At 37.1% G+C, this 23415-nt stretch overlaps 1 protein-coding gene across 1 annotated transcript in view; it reads left to right on the top strand.

Moving 5' to 3' along the window:
* The window catches only part of LOC5572761 (neurogenic differentiation factor 1), a 34968-nt gene extending 12330 nt beyond the window's left edge, over positions 1-22638 (top strand). The window contains exons 2-3 of the mRNA XM_021857196.1: positions 7376-7620; positions 22032-22638. Of these exons, the coding sequence (XP_021712888.1) occupies positions 7376-7620; positions 22032-22505 (719 nt within the window). The 3' untranslated portion in view covers positions 22506-22638. The remainder of the gene's footprint in view (positions 1-7375; positions 7621-22031) is intronic.
* The last annotated feature ends 777 nt before the right edge of the window (positions 22639-23415 follow it).

Here is a 23415-nt window from a genome sequence, read left to right as displayed (position 1 = left end):
TAAATTACTGGGGTCGGTAAAATTTTACTGGGTTTTGGAACTACCGCAAAAATCAGTAAAATGAAAACTGTCGCCACGCGTAATTAAAAAGCAAATTTTACCATGTTTTATTTTTTATCGATATATAATATAAAAAGAAAGCTCTCTGCAAAATTTCAGTAAAAAATCTCTGTTTTTTCGATTTCTGACATTTTTTTTTTTAATTTACTGACTTTTTCGGTAGTTCCAAAACCCAGTTATTTTTACCGAACAGATTGAGTGTGATCATCTCATCATGATTAAGACTTTGTTATCAATAATAACAAATTATCCTTATAATAATTATGTTCAGATTGCGCATTCTGTTCGGGCGGGTGTTACGCAACTAACAATCGGTTGTGGATGCTTTTTAACCGTTCGATGACCCTGGAGGGATCGATTCTGCTTTTCGTATAATTTTGAGCAGAAAAACCGACTGTGTTATCCTAGGGTGTTTAGTTCGAACGCGCTTCCTTTCGTTTTTCGATTATCTAAAAATATAGTACCACCCAGTACAGTTTTTCAATGGGCACAGTATAGTTTTTCAATAGGCGTGATTTTTTTTTACGCGTATCGTTGTTTTATACAATCCGATGACCCTGGAGAGATCGGTTTTGCTTTTAACTGGTTATTGAGCAAAAATATTACTGCACAATCGACAAGCATTTCGCGAAATACTATTTATACTATAAATAAGCTATTGTTTTCTCTTTTGATTGCCGGCATTCAAAAGATTAATTTGAAAACGCTTAAACAACAAATATTGATGGTCTATCGCCAGCTTTCTAGGCGAATCCTGACAATATACCTTCCCCAACCTCCAACTCCGTAGCACTTATGAGGGTGTCGCTGAGTCGGTGGCCTCTCATTAAGTAAGTGCTACATCAACATTTCCTTCCCCTATCCCAAGTTACGGTAAAGATGGGCGTGGCCGGGAATAGCGATATTCATGCTTTTGGTATTCTTGTTTATGATTTGAACAAGGTATACTCCCCTGCCTTGTTCTTGAAAGTAGTCAGGATGAGATTATTAAAAAGAAACATGAATGTTGCTAGTATCCAATCTACGAAGTATACCGTAACTACGCTAACGCTAATAATAACAAATTATCCTTACGTCCCATCGAAATGTGGTCTTCGGCAAAGTTGTAGCTGGGAAGTTGATGAGATGAGTGTGTTCACTTTTCCATAAATTATTTTGACGAACAGTTAGGGGACTGAACACAAAAGGTTTGCCTTTTCCATAGTAATTTCCATATAAACTTCAAATAGCGTGTGCACAACCAAATTTCTTCCGAATAACTTCAAATTTTGGGAGGATCATTTTCATCATAATAGGGTAATGACTGTTTATTTTGTTCTCAAACGCTAACAGTTGGCGCCAGCAGCAAAATTACAGACAACAACCTTTCGAACATTCAGTTTCTCTTACCGGCCGCCGAGCGACGACACTGTTGTTTGTATATCACCCACTGATCGCGCTACGCTGGATTCTCAAATTTCTCAAACTTTCAACACAAGCGCATGGAAGAATGGTAGTCGGAGAACTGTCAAAACGTATGAAAAATAATGAAAATCGTAAATTGCTTGCAATTAGGAAACTGGATCAAAAAAATAGTGATTAGAAATCAAGTGTAAAGTGAATACATAACCTTTTGTGTTTAGTTCATCTTCCGTGGTGCTTTCTTTGCTTCAGGATTTCGTTTTTACTACCATTGAAAAAGAGCCATCTATTGCCTTTTCAGTTTTGAATATCGCCCTATTGACATCGTTTAAGCATAGGGGAGCAAAAACTTCAAAATTTGCATCAGTCTAATGACCACTCTGGCTCATTATTACCACCAGAAACCCCCAGGAATGACCATCGGTGTTATCTCTATTGTGGGACATTTCATATTTTGTTTCAAAACTAGACATGTGATGGCTCAATTTTCTTAATTTTTTGAGCAGGTGATCCTTCTCACATAATAATGAATGGATGGCCAGTCTGATCTCTTGCTGTCACTGAAATAATCCAGGAATGTCCACCGAAGAAACCCGTATCGTGAGGTACATTAGTGTTTGTACCATAACAAGAAATTCGACGGCTCAATCTTCCTGGTCTTTCGGGCATGTGACTTTTCTCATACAATAATAAGTGAAAGTCCACTCAGGTCCTCAGGTTTCAGGTTGGACGACTACGCTGTAGAATTGTTACCCGTTCTGTGGCGTAGTTGATTAACGCGTCCAATCTAGCGTATTGGGGGTCGTGGGATCGAAGCTCACTAGATTCCATTATTATTCACAAATTTTACATTTCAATATGTCCAAATTGACTTTTGTGTCTACGAACTCCAGGTTTTATTTTCGGTCACAATTAGCCAGAATGATTATTCATCTATAATTGAACTTGAAAAGTCACAGGTATTCAAAATCATGAAGATTGAGCCATCAAATGCCTAGTTTTGGTGCAAAAACGGGATTGTCCCATAATATGGGGACTTCCGGTGGCCATTCCTGGGTTATTTTGCAGGGCCAGAAGAACCAAAGTGGTCATTCATCAATAATTGAACTAGAAGTGTCACAGGTATTCAAAATCATGAAGAATGAGCCGTCGCATGCCTAGGGTTGGTATGTTGACACTTCTGGTGACAAACCCTTCGAAGATTTTTACACATACAAAAACAAGCCAAAGAAATGTGAATGTTTTATTTATTATATAAATCATGAGTTGATGTTAATTTTTTTACAACACAATTTTAATAAAAATAACATGAAACGAACCGTATATAAACTCGATTTAATTCGATAGTGACGAACGGAAGAACAACTTTTACACGGGTTTGAAATATTTGATTCTCATTAGTGTTAACTAGTGACACTATTCCGTACTAATCAGATATACCAATCATTGCTATTAGCTTAACCAACAACTTCACTGAAAACATCCGGCTTTCAATCATTCACATTTGATCGGCATCTTGAGATATATGAGTTTTAATTTTGATACACACTGTTACTGACAGAATATAGTACCAACTAAACAAGCAATTTGTAGCGGTCGAACAAATGAACATCTTTTCAAACACTAGTTTTCTAACATAACTCAAAGTTAAATTTGAAATATTTGATGCTCCTCAGCGCCTCCTAGCGACAGTTTGTTTAGAAGCAGTCATCAAGCGCATAACCCTTGATTCAATGAGCAAATTAATTAAAGTAATTCTGAGCTCCATGCATGTAGTAACATTTTCTAAGCATTTTCGATGAGACTTCCTACTAATCAATGTGTACTTTGTCCTTTTCCTTGTTGCAAATCTTCACCTAAGAAAGTATAACTTTATACATTACTGTTTCTAAGACATAAGCGTCCAAAGATTCAAAAAATCACCGTTTTGGACAATTTTTCGGCAATAACCTCTACCCGCGATTAACCAACCCCCTTTTGAATTTTCCTTTTTCTTTTATGAAAACTCAATTAAATTTGCTTTCCAAAACTGCAATGAAATAAAAATAATCCGTTGATATTTCGCGAAGTTATAGCGATTTGAATTTGGGGTCCAAGGCACAGACAACGTACTATTTTTATGAAAATTACTCTAGAAATGTGTTTTCAAGATAATTGGAAAAAATCCATACGCAAAACAAAAAACTCGTAGAAACGCACCAACGTTTGGAAATTTCACGAATCGGTTTACTAACAAAAAAAGTGACAACCCTTCAAATTGCTCTGAGGTCATATTGACCCTAGAATACAAAAGGTTAACTGAGAGATTTCTTTGCCATTTGACTATTTTTGCATTTGTTTATCATCAGCATGCTTTTTTTTAATAGCTGCGCGTTTAACGCTACGGCTTTTGGGAATGGACCCTTTAATGAAGAAAATCATTCATTTTTTCTTAGCCTGATCCTTATTTTTCGAAAATCTGAAATATCATAGGTTCGTCATTGTAAATTGCTCGTTTTGGTAAGAAAAAAAATCAGGTGCTAAGTGGTCCCCTAACGGCGCTAAAGGTAGATGACATTGCTAAATCGAGCTCGCTGCTTTAGTACAAGGGATCCTCGAAACATTCTCCAATTTTCTGAAGACATTCCTGCATGAATTATCGACTCATTCCGGGTAGAATTCTTAGAGGATTTATTGGAAAAAGTGGAGAAGCAATCCTACAGAAACTTCCTTCAAAAGTTTGCACAGGAATTTTGAACTAGGTATAACAGGATATAACCTGCACTCCAATGTGTAAGCTCATTGATGTTCATCATGCAGAGAAATCTATCTATCTATCTATCTATATAAATAAAAATGGAATGGTGTTTGTATGTCACGAAATGGCTAACGAACAAGTTAATGGATCTGGATGATTCTTTCTCCGCTTTGTTCGTCAAGGGTTCCGACGTGTTTGTGTGTGTTAAATTCTCAGGATATTCACCAGGAAAGTTGAAAAAATGAGAGTGAACTGGACTGTCATTTTGTATGGGAGAATTCACCGCAATTTTCAACAGCCTACTTGATGGCAAAACGAGTTTTGCCGGGACCACTAGTAATAAAATAAAAAAAAATAAATAAAAATAAAAAAAAAATAAAAAAAAATGGAATGATGTTTGTATGTCACGAAATGGGTTGAGAACGGGTGATTGGACTTACATGATTCTTTCACTGTTGAATTCGTCCAGAGCTCCGACGTGTTTGTGCGAAGAAAAAGTTTAGGAAAGTCTTCGGGATAGTGGGGAAAACGGGAGAAAACTAATTTGACATTTTCTACACGGGACTTGCATAGCGTTTTTCAACAGCCTACTTGATGGCAAGACGAAGTTTGCCGGGACCACTAGTAATAAATATTATTAAAGAGAGATCAATCCTCTTTTTAATGTATTCAAACCCTCTGAGCAGAATCTCATCTTCTTCTTGGCATTACGTCCCCACTGGGACAGATCCTGCTTCTCAGCGTAGCAGTAGCGCAACCAGGATTTTGCTCTAGGGGGGTTTTGTAAACTTAGACAATGATTTTTTTGGGAAGATCAAACGAATGTAAAAAAATCTAGTGGGAAAATTTAAAAATATTTCAAGATAAACAATGAAAAAAAAAACAACATTTGCAGACTTAAGCTCCTTTCGTCCACCTTAGGCATACATTTTTAAATACTAGTCAAAGGGAATCTATTACACCTGGTGAAAATTTGGAACAATTTTTTGAAATACGTTTGTGAGGGATAGAAGAACAGATCACAAAGAATATTCCGTTCTATTAGTAAAGGATCGACTGGAACTTGATTATCGAAGGAATTTCTGCCTTGCAGTCTTTGATCCTTAATTCAAACAGTGCACATTGGGGAATTCCGAACCCAAAGGTGGAAAAAATTGATAAATTCCATAATAGAGAGATAAAAAATAAGTTTTATAGCTCATTCGAAAAGAAATTTTCTCAGGAATCGATTGGTGATGGTTTCATGCATGTGGGGTCACTCTGGGATAAGCTATGGTGCCCGTTTTGCCCCAATTCCTTGAAAATTTTAGATTTTTATGTTGTTTTGAGTAAAACTATTTTATTGTGGAGATTATTTCCCATGATATCCATCATTTCTAGTCCGTTCAACAATGTTTCACAGAGAACGTTATAAAAAAATGGAGATTTAGGGGATTATGGGGCCAAATGTACAATGAAATATTTTTGAAGAGGAATTTTTGTTTTAAATTTTTTCAACGTGTTTTTTTATTGAAATAAATTCTAAAATAGTCAAATAATCATGAATATAGCTTGCAGAAATAAGTTGTATTAAAATTTGTAGAATATGTATGATAATTATGTATGCTCTATGCAACATATTGTGAATAATTTACCTTCTTATATTACAAATTCCAAACATTTCCAAACGATGTGCGATAGTTTGGGTAAACGATATTTATCTAAATGATCGATTGCCGTTAGCCTCATTGATAGGAGATAGTGGGAGCATATAGTTTTTTGGCTATTTTTGCCCCAATTCCCCTAAAAACGATTTCTTTCGTAATTAATTCAACTTTATTTTCCCAAATCAAATTTATTGTGTACTGAATTGTTTATTATGTATCTAATACAATATTTAAATCATAAAACATAGGAGATTTTGGGGATCTTTTACCCATAAACAAAAAAAATACCAAATAAAAAAAAAATCAAAAATGAATCTATCAAGAAATCATCAGCCGTTTTTTTCTGATTGCAACAAATTACTCAGGATCACCTAAATTTCCATTTTTTTATAACGTTATCTGTGAAACATTGTTGAATGGACTAGAAATGATGGATTTCATGGGAAATAATCTGCACAATAAAACAGTTTTACTCAAAACAACATGAAAATCTAAAATTTTCAAAGAATTGGGGCAAAACGGGCACCATAGCTTATCCCAGAGTGGCCCCACATGCATGAAACCATCACCAATCGATTCCTGAGAAAATTTCCTTTCGAATGAGCTATAAAACTTATTTTTTATCTCTCTATTGTGGAATTTATCAATTTTTTCCACCTTTGGGTTCGGAATTCCCCAATGTGCAGTGTTTTTGTTTCTACTGTCCGACGTTTCGGAACAGTTGCCGAAACGTCAGACAGTAGAAAAAATACGTGTTTAATTAAGGATTAAAGACTGCAACTGTGCACTTTCACAGTTAATAACTGAGAGTTTTCTTTGCCAAGTTTGCCTTTTTTGCACTCGTATATCGAGAAAGAGAAGAATCGATTTTAAAATTGTTGATTAATACGGATTTTACGATCCGTTCGAAATGGATGTCTGCAAAAGCTCAACCCCTTTTCTAGAGATCATCAATGGAAATGGCTTGGAAAAGCACTTTTCACAAGTTACCGTTAGCACTTTTCACAAAGCGCTTTACCTCGGAATAAGATAGGGTTCATGAATTTGCAATAGGGCCTTCCTTAGCCGAGTGGTTAGAGTGCGCGGCTACAAAGCAAATTCATGCTCAAGGTGTCTGGGTGTAGTATTCAGATATTAAGTAATTACATTACACTAAGTTACTCCCAATCTGAAGCAGGCCATGACTTAAATAAGACCTGACATTAGACTGATTAAGAACCATAGCTCAATAAACGCTTAAACAGATAACACGTATTTTACTAAACTGGGTTCGATTCCCGGTCGGTCCAGGATCTTTTAGTAATGGAAATTTCCTTGACTTCCCTGGGCATAGAGTATAATCGTACCTACCACACGATATACGAATGCGAAAATGGCAACATTGGCAAAGAAAGCTCTCAGTTAATAACTGTGGAAGTGCTCATAAGAACTTGTTGACTTGAGAAGCAAGCTCTGTCCCAGTGGGGACGTAATGCCAAGAAGAAGAAGATCAATTTGCAAATTGTAAATTTTGCTACATTTTCTATTCCAGACGATAAACCCGGCACCCCGATCCAACGGAACGCAGCCAACGCCCGGGAACGGGCCCGAATGCGGGTGCTCTCCAAGGCATTCTTCAACCTGAAGCGCAACATCCCATGGGTCCCGGCGGATACCAAACTCTCCAAGCTGGACACGCTCCGGTTGGCCAAAAACTACATCAGCTACCTGGCGGCCACGCTGGACGGCCAATCCGTGGAGGACTTCTCTACCAACCTGGCCCAGCCACCGAAGACGGTAAGTTTCAAGAGTGTCCTATAATTTCAGATAAATGTTGGTTTTCATTCAATAACATGATAGAACGTAAACTGTTCGAATAATAATTAATTAATAAATAAATTTCAATTGAAAAAAAAAAAATGGATCAAAATTTAAACATTGACATTTTTGAATAACCTTGACGTTTACTTTGCAACAGGGGTTTCACTTTTGACACAAGTTGTTCCTATTTGACATTTCGGAAGGTACAGGGAGCAGGGTTGGGAAAAATCTTGAAATTCATTCTACAGTAGCCAATCAAAGCCAATCACAGTCAGCGAAACCAGTGAAACTCACGCTCATCGCTGCTGTAGGCAAAAGCCTTGAAAATTGCAAAACACCCGTTGCTATGGGCAACCCTTAATTACTGTAGAAAAATGTTCTATTTCCCGCTGCGTTTCCCGCATTTACAGCCTATGATGACACTACAGATTTAGAAAATTCACTCACCTCAAATAGGCTACTTGATGAGATTCACACATTTTTAGCTACTGTAGTGAGAAAGCCACGTGATTTTCTCGAAATTCAAGCCTACTACTATTACCATTCCCAGCACTGACAGGGAGAACAAAATTCACCCAAAATTAGAGATTAGGCAAAATATCGAAAACCTAAAATATATGATTTTTGAACCAATACAAAACGTTTAAAAATTTAATAAACATGTGTTTCTGGCCTAAGCTCATGCATTTGGTACCAAAATTAGGACAGAGCTTAAGAAGCCTATTGGAACCTGATCACTTTTCCAAGAAAGTGCTCTAGTGTAGATGGGAAAATTTTCGTTTGATCGGTGAAAAAACGGGGAAACCCATAAAGAACTTTCCCATAGTATCGACAACGGATGCGCCCGTAAAACGTTTCATCTATTTATAATCGCTGCTGGGATAGAGTCTTGCTTAGCTTCACAACGAGGCGCAGTGTGACCTTTCTTCTATTGGAAGAACGGCACCACAGCTCTTCCAGGTGGATCATATCAACCGGACGGGCGTTTAAATTTCCTGAACTGTGCTGTGCGTACACTTTGTGGTTTGTCTGGCTGCCGCTGCATCGCGGTGTTCGCACATTGGCAGCTAAAGTGGATGTTTTCCAATCATTAGTGATGATTAACCAAAATAAAGGAGGAATGAGTGTCGTACAGGGGTTCTCAACTTGTTGGAAACTCAGAAAAAAAAAATCAATAGTAAAGCTAAGTATGCTATTTCACTAGTAAAGAAATTCCTTCCTTGACTGAATGGGTCAAGAAATTTCCTACAGAGAGCCCCATTTGAAATGACATTTCTTCTCAACTGCGTACTGCGATCAAAGAAATATGATATTCTTGAACATTTTTGGGAAAAAAATCCACGCAGCGCCTATAGGGGATTGCTTTTCTTGTCAGTAGCAAACCAGCCTTAAGCTAGGTATGCTGTTCAGCTCAAGAAAAGTAAAAAATTCTGCTCAAGAAATGGTGAAGAAATTGTCTACAGTGAGCTCCATTTGAATTGACATTTTTGACATTGAAATTTTCTTTTCAACTGCGTACTGCGATCAAAGAAAAATGCTTTTCTTGAGCATTTCTTGCAATAAATTTCCCACGCATCGAGATAGGCGACTACTTTTCTGTTGAAGTGCATACTTCTCATTAATCCTTAAAAAAGTTCAATGCGGAATCTTTAGATTGCATAGGATGGAATTTTTATGTTTGTCAGAAGAATAATTGGAGGAATTCTTAGAGGAAGCCTTGGTGAAATTTTTAAGAAGTGCCTCTATTAGGCACTAAAAATTGATTTTTTTTTAGGAAATTCCTAAAAGAACCATAAAAGGATTCCAGGAGAAACTCTTGGACAACTCCCCGGACAAATATCTGGCTTTTTTCGTTCAAAAATGCTTGGAGTGATCGCTGTCGATAATATTCCGGAGAGCACTGGGAGCAGCTGCTAGAAGAATTCTTAGAGGAATTATTGAGAACATCCTAGGTGATTTTTTTCAAGAATTCTAATGAAATGCCCTAAGGAACTCTCTTCGAAAAGTTTTGAAAAATCTGCTCGCAAAATTCCCTCCATAGTAAGCATAAGGTGCCCCGAGGAAGTGGCCAATGTAGGAACATTTCAAGGGTGTCAAACTATTTTTTTTTTTTCAAAAATGTATGAATCACAAGTTCGCGAACAAATTTGAATTTTAAAGTACAGAAATAAGGTAATATCAGGTTTCGATATTCATATGTACAGACCCTGGGACAACAATCTCATAAAGATGCTTTCGCTAGAATGTACCGTTCTGATTGAAATTCCGGCCAGCTTTTAATTCCGGACACTCTACTTTGTATGGGAAAGGTTTCACTTGAAATGTTTCAAAATTTGACATCCAAAATTTCCAAACTTTCAGGCATGTTTTAATAAGAATTCTCCATAGCAATCCATGGAAAATTTATAATGCGCCACTAGTTTTGACGTTGCTCTCACAGATGGGAAAGTTGAATTTATAATTTTACTATTTTAGTTTTGCTTTTAGTGAGTTGTCCGGAATTCGAAACAAAGTGTCCGTAATATGAATTTCTGTTTATTTTAGGTAATCCAAGCTTCTTCTTTCTGGCGTTACGTCCCAACTGGGACAAAACCTGCTTCTCAGATTAGTGTTCTTATGAGTACTTCCACAGTTATTAACTGAGAGCTTTATTTGCCAATTGACCATTTTTGCATGTGTGTATCGTGTGGCAGGTACGATGATACTCTATGCCCTGGGAATCGAGAAAATTTCCAACCCGAAAAGATCCTCGACCAGCGGGATTCGAACCCACGACCCTCAGCCTGGTCATGCTGAATAGCTGTGCGTTTACCGCTACGGTTATCTGGGCCCTAGGTAATCCAAGCTGTGGAATCCGAATCTTCACCCACCAATCGAAAGTTTAGTGTTTTAAAAGCATGATAACGCAGAGGTATCCTACATTATGTTCCATTTTATATGCTTTTCGATCGGTTATACCAAAGACAAATTGGGTCTTTAATTTGTCTTTGGTATAACCGATCGAAAAGCATATAAAATGGAACATAATGTAGGATACCTCTGCGTTATCATGCTTTTAAAACACTAAACTTTCGATTGGTGGGTGAAGATTCGGATTCCACAGCTTGGATTACCTAGGGCCCATGTCCCTTGCAGTTGCCCAAAATTTTATGGCTCATAAGGTAATCTAGAATGCCGTTCAAAGTGTACTGCGATCTGTCAAACTTGGGTACCTTTTGCACTACCGAGGGACAAAATGCAGTACTAGAAGTGGTACCCAATCTGAGCCCGAGTGGGACGGACCTGGTTATACTGCACTGAGGCCTAAGGTGTCCGTAAAATGAATCAAAACGGTAGTGAACACGGTGCTCCCCTGACCGTTATTATCAGCAAAAAATATCCATCAAATCTGTGCTCATCAGTCGTGTTCTATAGCTAAGCTGCAAGTCTGGGCAAAATTTCAAACATATCGTAGGGCCCGTTTTGAAGTTACGCCCTTTTTATTGTATAAGTCCTCAAATTCAAACGAAAACTGAGATATTTCATCGGATTTTTATTCGCCGGGATTATCAGAAAAAATAAACCAATTTGATTCAGATTTGGTGTTTTCAGTTGTTTGTTACTTCGAGGTGGAGTTTTGAATGAGAAGATCAACAAAACAGGGACTTACGCCCTCTTGGAGGTGTAACCATTAAAGAGAGTAATTTTTAATATAACAATTAGGCATTCTAATACCATAAAGTATGTTCCAAAGTTTTCAATGACACATTGATCTTGCATGCCGCAAAAGTCTTCACAATTAACTGATTTTTCATAGACTCGAGCCTATAAGGCTATTACGGCGCCAATTTCATAATGTAACCAAATTAATTTTTATAAAACAATATTCTGGAGAAGCAATGAAATCACTATTAAAATTATTGAACATGCAATTCATGTTGTATATCGAAGCGCATGTTGATGTCAATGAATTCTTTTATACTTCGAATACCAAGAACCTGAAGACCAAAACCTCGAGTTCCAGTTCCTAAATGGCATTACTTAGAATTCCAAAGAAAGCTCTCAGTTAATAACTGTGGAAGTGCTCATTGAACATTAAGCTGAGAAGCAAGATCTGTCCCAGTGAGCACGTAATGCCAAAAAGAAGAGGAATAACGTGTTTGTGAGAAATGACCGGGATAGCCACTAGTAAAATTATAGATTCGTGAAAAATCTAAATGTTGTGTAATCTAAAAAAATCTAACAAATGATCCCAAAACTTGTATGATAGTCTTGAGTGCCATAATATAGCCAATAGTGCGTTCCCCAGTAGCACACATGTTATAATTGAGGCAAAATAACTATTATATGACCAAATCTAGCTATATATCAGTTTATATGCCCTAATTATAACATGTGTCTTACTCGGGTTACTCAGCAGTTTAGGTTTAAGTTCTGGGGCAGTACAAAGTTAGACAGAACAGCCGAGAGGCAGCTAGTTGGGTTATGACATTTTTTTATGACTATGAAAAACATTATAAAATTGGCTCCGTAATACCTTATATCGCTTGAGCCTAAAAAAAATCAGTTCATTGTGAAAGATTTTGTCGGCACGTAAGTGCATTGTGTCATTCAAAACATTTGAACATACTTACCGGTATTACAATGCCTCATTAAGCTATTTAAAATTAGTGATTTTAATAGTTACATTCCAAAAAGGGTGTAACTCAAAATTTCAACGATAATCTCATTCAAAACTCCGCCCTTAGGCTACAAATAACTAAAAACACTTACTTAAACTCAATTCTGATGGTTTATTTCGACTGATAATAACGGCCAATAAAAATCCGATGAAATATCTCAGATTTCTTTTGACTTTGTGGACTTATACAATAGAATGGGTGTAACTTCAAAACGGGCCCTACATTTTTTTTTTTAATTTTGCCCAGACATGCAGCTTAGATATAGAAAACGACTGGTGAGCACAGAGCTGATGGAGATTTTTTTCTGATAATAACGATCAGAGGAGCACCGTGGAGAACTTTATTGATTTTAAAATTGGTGAAATTAGTGTTGATTTACTTAAAGGTTCCATATATTTTACATTTGTGTTTTTTATTCAATAGACTAATTTGTCATGGTAAAAGATTTGTTTACTCATTTATTTTTTTAAATTTGTTACAATATTTCAGAGACTAGTTGGTTTTATGCGAAAAACATATAATTTATATAACTCTACACAATTTAATGAAGAAAGTTGTCATGTCCCGATCAACCAGGGTAACAATTTTTATACAGTCGACTCCCTTCAATTTGTATAAGATACCGCGGGGGAAATGTACCAGTAAGATAAGTGGATCATTTCTCCATATTAACTAAAAAAAACTTGAATATTTTGAAGGTTCTTGCACCATTGCTTCGTTTTAGGTTATGTTCTCACGTTCACACTGATACTACTGCAAAACTGGTATTGAACTTGCACTAACACAAGCAAACTTGTTAACTGCAAAAATCAAATAATTTTAAAATTGTTTTCTGTCAATCTAAAATCCATTGTATCTCTGCCTAGAATCGAATACTAATAGTTGTTACAACAATTGCTAAACATTTCAGTTCTAATTGAATGAATCACAATGAAAAAATGTAATTTTTATAAATAAATGCAGATATATTGGACCTGGTACACTTTCCCATACTTTTTAACGGGATGGGGCAAGTGGATCAAACATTATTATCATATATTGGCAGACCGCTTACGAGAATTAGAATAAGTTTTAATGTCCTTAAAGGTTGTTTTCCTTTATCTTTTCCTATTCCTAGCTTAAATTTGTCAAATGACCATTGAAAATTTTAACAAATTCACCTGAAAGTTTTCTTACAGTCTTTCTGGTATGAAAAATAATAAATATTGCAAAATCCAAACAAAACCTTTCCAGGTTTATCTACACTGAATTGCACAAAAGCAACATACATGACAATTTGAGGTTTGGCATCGATTCATCTTCACCTTAAACAATTTGAATCTTGAAAGTAACATTTATTTTGTAGTAGCTGCTTCGCACCTCACAGTTACGATCAATTTTGGGAACCCCTGCCGATCTACCTATTAGAGCAATGTCAGCGATGCCTCCTCAAACGATTCATCATTGAAGTGAGTGTGCTTTTGGAAATGAACGTGGGGCGCCTACTTAGTGTTTGGGTGACATTTTGAGTGAAAGCTGCTTCTACTAATTGCCTCTTCCGCCGGGCCTCTTCAAGAACATGGCAGTCACCATCATCATCCTCGATGGCGAGCACCGATTGCGGATGTTGTCGTTAAAAGTAATGATTTTTTATGACCCATCATCACGCATATTAGAGCGTTGCATTTTTTTGTCTCTAACGGATTATGTGTCATAAAAAGAGGATTCCATGCGGTAGGTTTATGGCTGCGCGTTTGAGCATCGAATATGAATTGCAGTAGTTGTATGAGGACTAGACCGCATCGGAAAGACGTTGTAAACACTCATCGTCAGGAATGGACGAATGGATTGTTTAGAAATTTACAATGGCGATGCATAAACAAACACTTTACAACGTGTAAACATATCGTTTGCATGAGCGGAGACTTTCACGACAACCGTACAATAGGATGATAGATTAACTATAAACACTATAGTTTTACATACAATTTGAAACGTTGACACAACATCTACAAGTCCACTGATTTGTTCGAATTTACTAGATCAATAACATCCTTTGAAAAATGAAATACTTATCAATAATGAAGAATTGGTTTATGATAATTGATTGATTACTTACTCGATATCAATTCATATAGAATATGAGGCCATGAATTATCAAGGCTTAGTAGCCCATCATTTGTTTTGGCAGCAATGTTAACTTTGCAGCTCGCATTTTCAAAATAATAAAAACTCAGTCCTCATCGTTAATATTAATTCGAAGAAGTATCACTAGGGTCGGTATAGCTAAGGGATGGTACACAAATTATGTCACGTTAAATTTCAAATTTTTGGACCCCCTCCCCCCACCCCCTTTGTCACGTTTTTTATATGAGTCCTCCAAATTTTTTGTAAGGCTTGTCACGCTTGGCTTGACCCCCTCCCCCCCCCCCTCAGAGCTTGACGTAATTTGTGCATGACCCCTAAGAACAAATATTCGAATAAAATCGAAAAATAATGCCAGCGGCTTAATCAAGTCATGAAGAGGCCATCGTAGTTATCATGAAATTTTATTATAGTTCCATGACTCGATATCGAATAATCGAACATCATAGCGATTTTTCTGTAATAAAAATCATTGATTGTGTTTTGAAATTGATCGAAAAATGTTCATCTTATTTTTCGCAAATAAGTGCATAAAGTGATTTTATCGTTTTGAAATAGCGACAGAATCCACATGTATACCAAAACTAATGAAGTTTGAAGGTGCCTTAAGTTTGAAGGTGGTTTTCTACAAAACAAAGAACGAACTCGATCGAACCGATGATCTGTTTATTTCTGACGCAGAGACGTTGAATCTGTTATGAAAAAAATATGAAAATGATATGGCACAGCTGTTGGCACATTTTCTTCGTATATCTGAAGCGAACCTTAGTGCTTGAAATAGAATAGTTATTTCGACGTGATTGCTTTCCATTTATGGATGCATGTTTCTAACATGGGATCTCCAATCCATATTATTGATTGTAGCTTTAAAACAGAAAGTTCAATACATTTGTAATTTTTTCGATTTTACTTGCAACACCATATCAATATAAGAAATCATTGTAGTTAAAGTACGCGTATTACTAGAAATTAGATATACTGAAGCTAAGATCCAAAGATTTTTTTTTATCTGTAGTTATCTAGTCATATTTTCAGTGCTATGTTGGTCCCTCCAGAAATTCTTTAAAGTATTTCACCAAAAGCATTGGAATGAATTAATGCATGAGTTACTCCAAAATGTTAAACAAAGTTTCCGACATCCATCCGACCATCTCCAGGACGATGATCATGTTACGCAGATGGGTCTTGACCGATGAGGTGCGGGCGAACATCAATTTAGTATTTGTGAAAACATCAGTTTTGAAGTGGTAGTTGTGCAATGTCAACTTCGGCGAGCTTAAAGTTCACGAAGTAACCGAAGATGACGTCACGTTGAGAAAGCTGCGAACAAAATTTTTCCGGAATAGCCGGACCTGTTATGTATGACCTTGGGTCTTGACGATGGCAGATTTTTCTATTGGTGCATCAGCAAATTCCGTTTCATGTCCAAAAGCTGGTTCGCACTTCTTCTCAACTCCCTCGGCTTAGGTCGTGGTGTTTTTTTTTACGAAATGTGTACGAAACCATTTCATTGCAGAAAACAACGAATGATTTCGTAAAGCAATAAACCATTTTACGAGACGTTCAAATGACGTTTTCTGGCGGGCCGCTCATTGTTATTGTTTAAAGAAATATTATGATATGTACAGTATGGCCCATAAAAAAATGCGAAAATGGTCATATCATGTTTTATGGTAGTTTTTACATAGAAAATGTGAATAAAACATAAATATTATTCATTACTTGTATTGTTTAATCTATTTAGACTCAGTTTTTCGCTTTGGATATGATTTTTATCTGTTACTTTCACCTTACCAGAGAGGAATTGGAAGAATACCTTCATATTTTATCATGCGGACGTCGAGTTCAATATCTGTGTGATTAAAGCTTCTAAAACATCAGCGATGGCGTAGGATTCTTCACAGGCCTTGTCTCCAGCAAACGCCCATATTAAATGACAGAATTGGTTCATACCTAGGTAATTGGAGACTTAAACATATTTTCGAAAAAACGGATGATTTTGCAGAGCTTTGATTGAACCTTCATATAAGTGTGATAAGGGGCTCCGTTTTGCTCAAAACCTATGAGCTAGTATTGATATAAGTTGTCTCTAACCGATGCAAAAAATTTCTTCCTCAAAAATCTGTTATATCTGTTAACAAAAATAAAGGCAAATCAAACCTATAAGACGCAAATGCCCTCAAAACTATCACCCTGACAAAATATTTTATTGTGATCATGAAAAACACGTTCTCCAAGAACTCCTCCATCCTCTGATACCAAACAAACTAAAATTTTCAACAATAAAGTGTGATTTTTGATGGTGGAAAGTTTATCAGCAGAGTATACGACAATCAGACGCTGTTTCTAGCTTTGGGCGGACAAAACCTTTGAACTTATTTGCTTTATAACATTATCTAGGACAGTAAGAAAAATATGACAAAAATTGTCCTTGATAGCGAAGTTGTGTCAGAATATACTACATTAATCATAAATTACATTCACTATCAAAAACAATGAAACTAACGCTTGGTTAATAGAGCTTTAGAATGAAAAAATAGACGAAAACCATCTTCTACAAAGTTATTTGTTTTAGTTAGACCCTTTGTTAGGTGTTATTTAAAATAAGGATGGTTCACATTTTCATGAAAAAAGCCAACTTTCTCATTTATAAACATTATGGTTTACATGTTTCAGCAAAGTTGTACACTATTCAATGTCTAGAAACCTTTCCAAAAAAGTTTTTTGTCCTAATTTGACCGATTTATAGCATTTTTCCTATATTCGCAAAGGGTTATCCATAGAACACTGGTTTTCTGATTCTAGCCTTTTTCATTTTAATATCTCATCAAAGTAGTCTACGAACCACTTTCAGAGCTTCAAAAAATGTGAAATTTGGTGAATAATGGATATAAACAATCTATTTGTATAAAAAATTACATATTCTCAAGTTTTAAAAGTTTCTCATGCTTTAACGAGAAGTTAATATGAGAAAAACTAGTGTTAAAACATATTTTTCTATGACCACCCTACTCTGACTTGATAAAAAAATAAATAAATAGACACCGACACGTTAATGCTTCCAGTGGACGATTATGTACTTTGAAGGAAGCATCACACTAGACAACGGACTAGCATGCAACGCCCAGTGGCACAGTCGAAATACATTCCTAACGAAAAGTTTTTCGGACTGAAGCGCGGGAATCGAACCCACACACTAAGATTTTTTTTACGGATTCCTGTGAAATTTCACCGAAATCTCAACAGCTGAACATTCGGTGAAAATTCACCGAACAATCTTCGAAATCGTTGAACAAAATCATAAAGAAAAACACGAAAATGGTCCGATCGAGAATTGAACTCTCGACCTACCGATCAGGAAGCAGACTTGTTACCACTACACCAGCTTTCACTGCTGATAAGTGGTGTGCTAAAAGCTGAACATAAGGAGCTCATGCCTGCCAGAGCGGCTGTCAAATTATTTCACAGAAGTTCGGTGAAAATAATGCTTTCATCGAACCGTTCGTTGCTATTTTACAGAATTACAGTACATTTGTTTGTTTTCACGGATTTCGGCAGTAAAATAGTAGATTTCACAGATTTTGTCGGTAAAATACTAGATTTCACAGGAAAATCTGTATTTTTGTTGTTTACAGTTCATATTCGGTGATTTATTTCACAGTATACTGCGATTTATTCTAGTTAGGGTTAGTCGCACAGTATGTTTTGGACATGAAACGGAAATGACCCCAAACTGGCCCTGGCGGAACCGGCTACGATGTTTCGGAACGGTCCACTTATTCAAATTATGTTGAAATGATGACAATCGACCATTATCTCACGTTTTACATAAAAACTTTAGTGTTGTAACTGCAATAAATAAATAAATAATCACATTTCCCGAATTTGGCACCCTCGTGACCCCACTACAATCCGGAATATCTCCGGCATGGTTCCGAATTCAGCATTCTCCATTTATGACAAATAACTGAAACCTTTTTAAAGTAAACTGACGGTGGTTTCAAAAAAATCGAATGGGAATTGACGAAATGGCAAGCATTTGAAAATGCCTTGTCGGAGGCCGGTAACGTAAAGGTTAACGGCGTAACTAATGAACAGCTTTGTAGAAGCCAGTTTTCATTCCAAAGTTTTTTTACGTATTTGCATCTTTACGCATATATCTGCTTTCTGGAACATTGTACAGTGTGAGATTGACCCAAATAGTGTTTTGTTTAGGTTAGTGGCTACGTCGTGATTCCAGAAGTTGTTTATTCCTTATGTTTATTTGAAAGGCACTCTGTGCTCATGGCCGCCACTGTGCCGGAATCATAGTTCTTCTTTACCGTTACAGATTCTATTTTCAACTATTCTATGTTTACATCACTCTCTTCTACTCTTTTACTCTCACACCGAGCAGGTAGGAGAATGCTCTGCTTTTAGTCCAATCAAATTCCATACAGGCCTTTTCATGTGACAGATCCGTCTATGCATTTATTACATCGGTGAATGACCGGTACAAACACGAGCCTGTCATTTTCATAGAAGAACTGTCAAAGTGCTTCCCGATCAGCTGATTTGAGACGTCATGTGAATATGCCTATAAGCCATAGTCCATTGATCTTGCCAGCGTTGCCAACCTTCCAGATTTTTGTGGCCCCATTTTCCGAAAATCTGGAAGATCCAGATAAAATTTGAAGCGAATTTGTAAGGTTTTGTAAATAATTTGTAAGGTTCTCCATAAACAACATTAGCGATCAAGGCTTTTCCAGACAAATAGGGTCCTAAAGCCCTGTCCCAATTTAAGTGCCAAACGCTTAAACTCAGGTCAAAAACACATGTTTACTCAATTTTCTAATGTTTAAGTCCAAAAAACATGTTTTTATATTTTTTTCAAATTTTGTCACACCCCTTGGCTTAAACTCAAAATTTCGGTGTATTTTGTTTTCCGTGTCTCTTCCAAAATGTCAGATAGGAACAACCCCAGTGTAAAAACTAAAACCCCTGTGGTGTTTTTGCCGACTAAGCGATTGACGTTCGACATGATCAAAAGTGTCAAGGTTCATTTATGGACCTAATTTTTAAATTAAAGTTTAAACATGATATAGACGTTATTTGAGCGGGAAAAATTGCTAAAGTAGTTGCAGTAACATGCTCTTTCATGTTATTGAGTAAAAACAAGATTTCATTAAAAATTTTAGGACCCAATTTTCAAAATCTCCCAGATTTTGGAAAAATTGACTTGGCATCCCTGGATATTGCAGTGGTTCATTTTTCCGTGTTCCTGCGTCGTTTGAGGCTAGCTGCCTGCGAAGAGGGTCAGTTTGTCTCAGTCACCATCCGATACTGACAGAGGATGGATGTGCTCCCCAAAGCACGGTCCTCCGTGCGGCGTCTTCTGATGGCTGGACGGGTTTTTTTTTGCGGAGGGGCTGGGAATCGAACCTATGACCTTCCGCTTATGAAGCGAAAGCGTAACCTCAAGGCTTTACCCGGAAGGATTTGTGGAGGAAATTTTGAAAGAAATGCAAGATTTTGGCTGTACAAAACTTTTAAAGAAGTCCTTGAGTCATTTCATTAACAATCTTCAGGGAAATTACCAAAAACAGGTCGATGGAACAATTGATGAAATTAATAGAATATAAGCCAGAGTTCTAAAAAATACAAATAATATGGTCTGAAGAAGTATCTTGAGAACAACAAAAGAAAAAGGGTAGGAGATTTTTGTGAATAAAAATCATGAATCTTGAAACTATCTCTAAAGAAATTTCTGAAAAAGGAAAAAAATGTTTTGCAATTCCGTTGCAAATCAATCAACTTTTCATTGAGAAGTTGATCAACATAACGGCCTACTTTTCCTACTGAAAAAACAGTGCTGAAAAGTGCTACTAGCACTTTTCAGTATTGTTTTGGTAGGCGTTAACCGAACAACCCAGTCTCTTCATGCCATTTGTGATCATTTGCACGGAGTGTGAGTCGAGACGAGTCGTTCTCACCTCGGGTGATGTGAGGCGACTAATGTTAATCCAATGGAAGCGAGTCGACAATTGTCCCTCATTCGACTCGTCTCGCCTCACATGCCGCGCAGAATAAGCATAATTGCATCTGATTCTAGATCCGTTGTGCGATCTGATTCCGACAGGGGCTGTCCATTAACCACGTGATCAGTTTTTTGGGATTCCAGGCCACCCCCTCCCCCTCGTGGTCATTTGTCCATACATGATCATTGGCCAGAGCTTCCCACTCCCCATGAATGGCCATGTGATTTATGGACGACCCCACACAGACTAGCGACTGATTAGGAATCGAATAGTCCAACATTTGTGCTATGCTGTCTTACCTGATATCGATGGGAGCGTGAAAACTTGTGACATTTATGGGTAGATACTACTGTATCACAGCCTACGTGATTGAAAAATACTGAATTGATTGAAAGCATGGATGTGTGCTCATGTGGGTTCTCTTGAAATGTTTCTTTGTGCTTTTAGAGTTCATCCAGCTGAAACAGCATTTTTCGAAATAGCAAAAAATGTTGTAGGCAACTTGTTGCAAAACTTGATTTTTTCAGCACTCGTTGTATTTATCCAACTCGGCGAGCCTCGTTGGATAAATGAACAACTCATGCTGAAAAAATCATCATTTTGCAACTTGTTGCCTAAATAACTATTACGGAACTCGTTGATGAAATTTTTGATGTGTCATGAGTGGGATTATTGGGCAAATACTTGCTGGAATCCATGAATCCATTCAGAATTCCCTAAAGTCTGGAATCTGGAAATTTCCAAGCTGTTCAATGGACGCCTAACTCATCCTACACATCAATCCAAGATGCGTTTTGAGCTCAAAATGTTTAATGTGAAAAAAGTAGAGAGGATATGATAGTTCAACCACAGACAAACAGACGTAATCCTTAGAACAAATTTCTGTTTGTCTGTGGTTCAACATTTCATGCAAAAAGGGTGCAAAAAATATGCTGAAAAGTGCTACTTTTTAGCACTTTTTACGGTACTGAAAAGTAGCATCAACCAAATAACTCAACCTCTTCATGCCATAGCATCTGATTCGATTTCCGTTGTACTATCCGGGTCCTACACGTGCAAAGCCAAAAGTTGGCTCAGGAAACATCAACAAAATTTAACAGAAAACTTGTAATCTCAAGAACGGAAAACATTTTCCACCTGGAAAAAATCCAGATGATACCTTGAACCTTCCTCTAACTTTCGACGAAACCCGATTTTGATAATGAACCAAAAATATAAAAAAAATTGTGAAAGCCATACATGGACATCCAATCCAGTTAAACTACTGAAAAACTTTGCGCTCTATATTTGTACTCTTGAATATTTCAGGTATGAGTTAGATTAAGCTAAACAGTTTAATTTTTCCTGTTACGACAAATTATAATTTTGTCCGAATCGAAGATAATTGGATGCATCGAGGGTTTTTCTGTGTACATAACGTTGGTTTTGCCTATCTTCTGAGATCGTACGATTGTAGGAAAATGTATCGAATTTCACTTCCCAAGATAAGCACAACTTGTGCTTCGCTTCCCATCAATTTCGAACCAAATTGCATATCAGTACCTCATGTCCTATATTAAGCCCTCTTGTCTCATTTCCGTTCCAGGCATGGCCGTTCATATTCCAGCCGGTGCAACCTCACGAACCGACGACCAAACCGAAACTGCTATCCGCTTCGAGCACCGGTTCCATCCACTCAGACAAGTGGCCCAACATTCGCGCCAATGGCAACGGCGGCAACGGGCTGTCGCCCAACGAAAACAACAATATCAAATCTCAGCACTTCTCGCCTTCGACGACAAACGCAACATCTGCGCAACCGACCGTTGGTGGAAGATCGTTTTCCTCCTGCGTAGAATCGCAAGCATTGGGTCTGGATCGGCATCAGGCTCAACATCAGCAAAGTCACCACCACCAGTCGGTCATCCATGCTTCTTCGCAGCATAATCTTCATTCGCATCATCAGCAACAACATCATCCCCATCATCACCAGATGACGGTGGCCGGGATCGATACGAGCAATCACATTCACAGCTTCCATCATCACCATCATCCTCACATGGCCATGGGCAGTGATTGATAGAATGGATTTGCTGCTTGGAACTTCCCCAGTTTTGATCTTACTTTAGTTTAAATAATTATGTGTTTAATTTCCAAAAAATAAAGTATTATTCGAAGTGTATTATGAATAAAAGTTTAATAAAATTGATTGTCAGCACTGCAGTTTTTATAATATTATTGGTAGAGACAAAATTGCGTTTATCAAGTTTACCATTGCAAGTCCTTAACCCGTATTAGACCGGGTTACGATTTTTTTCAAATTACTTACAATGATAAACCTCAAGATAGTATACCATCGTTGCCTCGGTATGATCTCGAATGGCCATTTCACCTCCGGAACATCCGTATAAGTGGACATATCCTGAAAGTTGACCTAGAGAGCTGGGCTTTTCTTCAAACGATTTGCAGTGATGAGCTTTAAATAAGTAAACCACCGTTGCCCTAGTCACTGGTATAATCTCTAATGGACATTTCTTGATGCTCCGGAAAGTCCAGAACATCCGTAAAAATGAACATATGCTGACAATTGACTAACAGAGCTGCGAATTCTAGCAAACAATTTGCATGCGTGCTTTTAGAATCGTGTCAATGTCGTTGCTGTCATCTGATCCTATAAGGCAGTTATGGTCCTTCGGAAGATCCGGAACATCCAGAAGAATGTAAATTTCTAGAAAATTGGTTTTGAGAGCTGCGATTTTTTTAAACGGCTTTTATTTTCTACATTAATTCGCTCCCAAAACGTTAATTCGTCCGCTGGGGTGTACTGCTGTCGTCATGATTATGGCTTTCGAAAGCAATGTCAAACCCATTCATGGTTTCAAAACATTCGAAAGAATATATTTATTTTCACCGCTTAAGTGAAGTAATGTATTATGCGTGGCGAGAAAAATTCTAGCGCCGGCGATTTTAAAAAACGCTTGTAGATCGTC

This window comes from Aedes aegypti, unplaced genomic scaffold (assembly GCF_002204515.2).
Source record: "Aedes aegypti strain LVP_AGWG unplaced genomic scaffold, AaegL5.0 Primary Assembly AGWG_AaegL5_hic_scaff_90_PBJ_arrow, whole genome shotgun sequence".
Taxonomy (NCBI): Eukaryota; Metazoa; Arthropoda; class Insecta; order Diptera; family Culicidae; genus Aedes; species Aedes aegypti.
The sequence above is the reverse complement of the archived record's forward strand: the minus strand, read 5'-3'. Positions and strand labels throughout refer to the sequence as shown.